The sequence below is a fragment of the Fundulus heteroclitus genome, chromosome 8, assembly GCF_011125445.2.
Source record: "Fundulus heteroclitus isolate FHET01 chromosome 8, MU-UCD_Fhet_4.1, whole genome shotgun sequence".
In the NCBI taxonomy this organism is placed as follows: domain Eukaryota; kingdom Metazoa; phylum Chordata; class Actinopteri; order Cyprinodontiformes; family Fundulidae; genus Fundulus; species Fundulus heteroclitus.
The window spans coordinates 25,036,480-25,043,562 of record NC_046368.1 but is presented as its reverse complement, the minus strand read 5'-3'; the positions used below and the strand labels follow the sequence as shown (position 1 = coordinate 25,043,562).

The window sequence follows — 7,083 nt, the reverse complement described above, 5'->3', positions numbered from 1 at the left end:
AAATCTCTGATCTCACTTTCTTAGCATAAAGACATATTCCCTGCTCAGTCTGCTGACATTTGGGCATCAAAACCTCATTTGTAGGTTCACAACAAAAAAAAACAACTAACGTGTGAAAAATATTGCCCTTATTGAATGAAGACTTTAAAAGAAAACCAGCAGCAGGGTTTTCTGTACTACTTTCTACAGATATGGTGGAAACTCCACTGTTCCATCCAGAATTATTAGTAGAGCTATGAAACAAGCCTAGGAATGACTTCACTTCTTGCAGAGACACAATCTCACAGTGAACAAACTTAGACGATCCAAGCTGTAATTTGAGCACCTGACTCTCTCAATCAGCTGCTAGGTCATCTGTCTAGCGGTCGAGTGGACAAAGGTGCCATTTCGGTGCCATAGGGCACTTGGCAGACTAGAAACGGCGACAGTGGCTCAATTAACCGCTCGTCACAAACAATGGATGCAGGATATGGTATCTGGGCTCACAGCATGTTGAATCTTACCGCAGAGCTTTAAAGCGCAGCTAGCTACAGAAGACTCGGGGCAACAAGTCATACGGACTCACTAAAAACGGACAAAAGCGAGGCGTCTCGATTTTCAGCGGCGACGTTGAGGTTGTAGCGTCAGCATGTGGCGTAATTAACATAAACACATAGTACCGTCCTACTTTTTTATGGTTCAGGCAGCTAGTGGTGGTGTGATGGTGAAAATGCTTCCTGAGTAGGCTGCGATTATCCTCTCAGAAAGATAATGCATCATGTAAAAAAAGTGCAAATCGTCTCAAACTGTTTTTTTTTTTGTATGTAGATACAAAAGATTCACATCAAGGATGTGCACTGCTGACAAATCTGCAGCAACCGCATGATCCCACCGTGTCTATATGCATGAAAATCCCTCAGGAAGGTTGAGGGAAAACCCTGCACTCGGATGAAGTGGCTGCCGACTGTACATCTTATTTATTTTAAGGTGGCGGGTTGCAGCAAACTTTCAATAAACTGTACATGTCTTTCTGTTTTCCCGAGGTGTAAATATTTCCCTTGGCGGCCCTTCCAAATAGGAAAGACGAGACACAATGTCATTCCAGTGTATGCAGATCTGTGCTGGTCTTTATGGAATAACAGAAATATTCTTTATTGTCCCAATGTGGGTCATTTCAGCTGCACCAACAGCAACGTGAAAGGCGAATAGAGGATTCAGATACACATAAAGGCAAAAAGTATAATCACAGAATAAATAGAATAAGACCGGACTGTACGGGTCAATTTATAACATGTGAAGAAAATACTGTATTTGTTTTATATGAGGAAGAAAATACAAGAAAACATCTGCTTCTATAAACTTACCAATGTCTGCAGTTTGAGCAATACCTTAAAAGCTTGAAATGAGTAAAGCTGTGACAAACAAGGCTGGATGAGGACCAAAGTGTACGTTGCCACCAGAAACTGTGGAAGAAAGGGGGTTAAAAAAATAAGATATAGCTACAAGGTTTAGTAAAACATTCAACTTCATTAAAGGACTCCATGGTGTTCTATCAGACATGAACCAAATAATGATCAAACCAGCTACCATGCTATGATTAAACCATTATTTAACAAGCGCGCTTCATTCCGGTGGCAGCGGTAATGCATAGCGGTACGTAGTGTTTCAGTCAGTCGGTCATAATACGCACAAATCATCAAACAGGATGGGCTGGCTTGGCTGCGGTCGCTTTGTCCACACTCATGTTAACTCTATTTTCATTTAACCAACAATACATGAGTGAAAGTTAATTTGTAACCTGTCCTCCAGGCTGGGAAGTCCACAGAGTTACTCGCGGTTCGTTCAGTTCAGCTTTGCTGATCCTTGTGGGAGACGGTGTGTCCCAGAGTCAGGGGGGGGGGCCGTCTACCACATCTGAAGTTAGATGACCGTCAAACGTCCAAAGACTCCGACATGTTGGGACAACGGCCCGCGGAGACGAACGACGCCGCCCCTCGTCCCCATCCGTCGGACGGTTTGCTGGACGGTGAGAAAGCCGGAGCCGCCCTGTTGCTGTCCGGAGTCTTCCTGGCGATGGTGGGTGTCACCTTCACCGCCATGGGCTGGCAGCACTACCAGGTCGGCCTGAGCTTTCACTGGACCCAACTCCTGGGCCCCGTCCTGATCTCTGTCGGGGGAACCTTCATGCTGACCAGCGTGTGCAAGTTGAGTCTGGTCTCCTGTTGTCCCTGCAGACGGCAGGAGGAGGAGGTATACGTCGTACCTGTGAGGGAACAAGCCGCCAGGAGGCATCCGGTCGTGGTGCGTTCCATGAATCAGCCGGTCATGTTGCAGGGGACCGCGACCATGCTGTGTATTCCACCTGCTTATAACTTCGTCACCCAGGGAGCACCGGCACAAAACGACAGTCAGCCCGGCAGCTCGGCGAGCGGCAGTACCGCAGCCCTACCCTCATACGAAGCTCTGTGCTGCTTGGACAACGGGACTTTTAGCGCAGAGGACGGCCCACCTCACAGCACGGAGGCAGGCCGGAGCAGAAGCAGGTAGGGCATTTCGCTGATTCGTCAACTTTCCTTAGACATTGCACTTTCCCTACAGTGGCTCGGACACATATCCAAAGCCAATGAGCTTTTTCCACATTGTGTCACTACAATGACACATTTCAATATGTCTGATTGCTTTATGCTTAAGCCTTGGGCAGAAAGTAGTCTAAAACTGTACAGTGAGCCATATACAGGACTGTCTCAGAAAATTAGAATATTGTGATAAAGTTCTTTATTTTCTGTAATGCAATTAAAAAACATGAAATGTCATACATTCTGGATTCATTACAAATAAACTGAAATTCTATTGATTTAATATCGCTGATTATGGCTTACAGCTGAAGAAACCCAAATATCCTATCTCAAAATATTAGAATATCGTGAAAAAGTATACTAGTAGGCTATTCAACTAATCACTTGAATCGTCTAATTAACTCGAAACACTGCAGGGTTTCCTGAGCCTTGAAAAACACTCAGCTTGGTTCAGTAAACTAAATCACAAGTATGGTAGTGGTTAAGAGACGACATAAGATTCTCACAGTAACTGGTGTACTGACCATGGCATTACTGTCCTTGATTGGCCTGCCAATTCCCCTGACCTGAACCCCATAGAGAATTTGTGGGGTATTGTGAAGAAGAAGCTGAAAGACACCAGAGCCAACAATGCAAATGAGCTAAAGGCCGCTATTGAAGCATCCTGGGCATCCATAACACCTCAGCAATGCCACAGGCTGATTGCCTCCATGCCACGCCGCATTGATGCAGTAATCTGTGCAAAAGGATTCCCAACCAAGTACTGAGTGCATTTATGGACATTTTCAAATGTTTGATTTTGTTTTGCTGTTATAATTTTTTTTTTTTTTTTACTTGAAAAAAGTGGGCCATGTTTTTTGTATTTAGCCTCTCTGAATAGATCATTTATTCAGTTACAGTTGCCAGGCTTTTGGGATGTGTTGCGATCAACTTTGCACATTTAAAGACTAAAATTGTTGCATTGTCTTCTTTTCCAAAAACCTTCAGCTCAATTGGATTACACGTTGAGTCTCTGTGAACATACGTTTTTAGGTCTTGCCCTCGATTCTCAATGGGATCTAAGTCTGGACCTTACCTGGGTATTAATAAATGAACATGCTTTAATCTAAACCATTCATTGGAGCTCTTACTGTGACTTGAGGTCAGCCTCTAACGGGGTTTCTTCCAGCATTGCCCTGTATTTATGAGCTTTTCTTTATCTTTTTGAATATGTAACAAGTAGTAGCAGAAGAAGAAGAAACGAACATAAGAAAAAAACTTTGATGGGAAATTTTGAAAATCAGATGGAAAATGGGTCCAGACCAGCTTATAGAGCATCACAACTGCCCAGATCGGAAAAGAAAAAAGGGACTTTTTATCTCTCTTTCTTTTTTATGGTGCCTGAGAACCTAAATGGGTAAAATAACAGATACAGCGTTTGCGTGAAATATTGACTAGTTCCCACAAAATACTAATTTAATAGTAAAGTGTCTACCTGCCTAACATATAACATAACATATTGACAAGAACAAGACACCCACCTTGGATGTCTCGTGCGCAAATACTTAAAAATATAAAATAATCACCCAAAAATAAGTTGCCCACTTTATAGAAAGGAATTAGTATTTTGTGCGCACGCTGTGTCTCTTTTTTTCCTCCCATGTCAGTTCTCGGGCACCGTATACCTTTTTGTGTTTTCCTTAATCTTTTGTTCTATGTTTGCTTTGCTTCTCTGGTTGAACTGTGAAGCACTGTGGTTTGTGCATCTGCTATAGAGATAAATGTAAAACCGACACGTGGCGTCTGATCACCTCTGACGCGCTCAGGATAAAATAGCATCTCCGCACCGTACCGCTGCCAACACCACGAGCGGTGGTTCGCATGAGGTGCCGCACATATTTAGCTGTTTGCATGTGGCCAAAATTGCAATTGTTCTTCCACGTTTGCTTTCACCTCTCCAACAACAGCTGTCTTCATGAGCCCGTGTCAGCAAAGCCACCTGCGGGGCCAAAAAAAAGGGTTGTTTTGGCAGATTTTCTCACCTGAGCTGTGGATCTCTGCAGCTCCTCTAGAGCTACCACGGGTCTCTTGTCTGTTCCTCTGATTAAAGCTCTTCGTTATCAACTGGGTAACGGGATGGATGGATGCAAATTGAACTGTTTACTTTTAAAAAACTGTTTTTTTTACAAAAATGTAATACCATTTCTTATTTTCCTTCCATTTCAGAATGATGTGCTATGTTATATTGGTCCTATTATGCAAAACAATGTTGATAAAATATAAAATGGCAGTGTGTGATTGGAGCGGGACAACATGCGAATGTTTTTGCAGGGAACTGTACATGTGGAAAATACTTAATGACCTGATGAGTGAGGAGAAGTCCATGAAGGATACAGGCTTTTTTTTTCTTTTCTTTTAATTTACTTCCAAATTTTTACTTAAACTCGGTTCTGTGGCTTTGGGCCTCTCACTAAACACATGGTGAAATTATTGTCTAATGGTGCATGCTCAGTGTAAGTGTTTTTTTTATTATTATTATATATTGCGCAGCTGAAATCTGTTCTTTGTCATTCTAAAAAACGGGAGTAAAATAGTCAAATATTCCCTCAACCATGTCTTAAATAAACTTTGTGTCACTGGAATAAAGTGACAATTAGACCCAGAATAGCAGACATTTCTTAAAAGAATCAGTCCTCAGGGATATAAGATTGTGTCATAGGCATTTGTTCCGTCTGTGTGTACTTTTCAAAAGGATCGCCGTGTTTGAAAGGGAATTTTAAAAAGCTATATCTTCCCACCTGTTTCCCCAGCGAAACCCAAAGCACAGTATTTATTCTGCTAATTGCAGGGACGTCTATTTGAAATCCAATCAAACAGCCTGCAGAGCGACGTCTCGCTATAAACACAAAGCCGCTGCATTCCTGCTTTTCGCTGTCTTTTATTGCTTTTAGACAATTACTCCCAGCAGTTCTCCGGGCGAGGAAATCTCTCTAACCCAAGCAGACAGCGGGAATAATACATTTAACCTGGGACGACCATAAACTGCAGCCTCGGTCGCACGAGCACACCAGCTCAGCCGCTGCTTCTCTCAACTCCTGACCTGTGTTTTACTGCGTTTCCAGGAGTTAATGCCAAATAGGAGAATCGTCAAGGGAGAAATTGCTCCACCTCTGTGTTTTCTTTGAAAGGGCAGCAGGGTTTAAGCATAACCAATTGGGCCTGTAAACATTTGGATGTTAGCCAGCTTTTTTTTTTTTTTTTTTTCCTGCCTTGACTTCTAGCCCGAGGTCTGATGTTTGTGTTTCTGTTTTATCGTACAGAGCACAGAAGACGGAAAGTGAAAGGGGCCGCCTCGACGGGAGCGAGTCCACCTGTTCTCCTCCACCTGCGTACGAAGACATTTACCCTTCCTCCCCCAAACGCAGTTCAACATGAGTGGCAGAAAATCTGTGTGTGATGTCAAGTCTTATGCTGATGACATCATTCCTTTTTCTTGTTAAAGAAAAAACAAAAAAAAACTGTTTGAATGTCAAAGTGATTCTATGCTCTGTATCACATCTTTTTAATAAAACATTTGCCGAGTATAACTCCACAGCAACACAATGGGGACCTATTTTGAATTTTACAACTCAACTGCTGTCATGATTGGTTGCCACGTATAAAGTCACAAAATCCCTGTAGTTGTTGAAAAGCTCACAAAACTGAGATGTAACAACAAAACCAGCTTCTAAAACTCCACATTTAAAACCTTCACACTTATCGTTCACTTTCTGACTGTTAGTAATTGCACAAAGCCTCAAGAAGGTTCATAAAGTGACTAAAAAACTGTGTGCTGAAAATGTGCTAAAAAGTAAAAAAAAAAAAAAAAAAGGAAATATATTAGTCATGTGGCTGTAATTTTTGCCTTTCATCCTCTGAAGGAGAGCAGAAAGTTGTCCCTAGAAACCTGGAAAATGCAGTATTTCTGTTACCTATCAGATAAATAGGAGGAAATAAAATGTAAACTGTCTTTTCTTTTGAAAGGTACAGTAAATTATACTGAATTTGAGTGAATCTTTTAAGAATATTTTAACAGATGGTTTAACAGCTGTTTTTTTTCTCTCTGAACAGTAAAGTTCACTGTGCAGGGTAAGTCAAAGTGTCACTGCACCACACGGGGGCAGACACACTGAGCAAATCCTCACAGAGGTCAAGTCAGGTGGTTTTCACTTACATTTTCCAAAAGTTTTTATTTTGTTTTTTTTGTTTTTTTTACCAGGATAATTAAATATTAAAAACATATTTTCCAAGGAAAAGTTGGCTGACCTAGCCAAAGCTAAGCAAAAGCTAAAATCACAATTGACAAATTTACAATATTATAATGCTAAATGAAAATAATGGCATTCCAAAATAATACTATTACTACTATTCTTCTTCTATTATTATTATTATTATTATTATTATTATTATTATTATTATTTTATTATTATTTTATTATTATTATTAGTAGTAGTAGTATTAATAATAATAATTAGTACTAATTAGTATAACTATAGTAATTTAGTTGCTA

General features: G+C 41.0%; 1 protein-coding gene across 1 annotated transcript; it reads left to right on the top strand.

Annotated features, from left to right (window-relative positions):
- Positions 1-1,159: 1,159 nt before the first annotated feature.
- tmem174 (transmembrane protein 174) lies at positions 1,160-6,132 on the top strand. Its single transcript, XM_012871279.3, has 2 exons — positions 1,160-2,522; positions 5,855-6,132. The coding sequence occupies exons 1-2, from the start codon at positions 1,933-1,935 to the stop codon at positions 5,967-5,969; spliced, it is 705 nt and encodes a 234-aa protein (XP_012726733.2). The 5' UTR covers positions 1,160-1,932; the 3' UTR covers positions 5,970-6,132.
- The last annotated feature ends 951 nt before the right edge of the window (positions 6,133-7,083 follow it).

What these genes read in the sequence shown, in the direction of transcription:
- tmem174 (XM_012871279.3), top strand. Translation starts at nt 1,933, where the DNA reads ATGTTGGGACAACGGCCCGCGGAGACGAACGACGCCGCCCCTCGTCCC. An exon ending in GCAGGCCGGAGCAGAAGCAG is followed by an intron (nt 2,523 to 5,854) that starts GTAGGGCATTTC and finishes TTTATCGTACAG; the next exon opens with AGCACAGAAGACGGAAAGTG.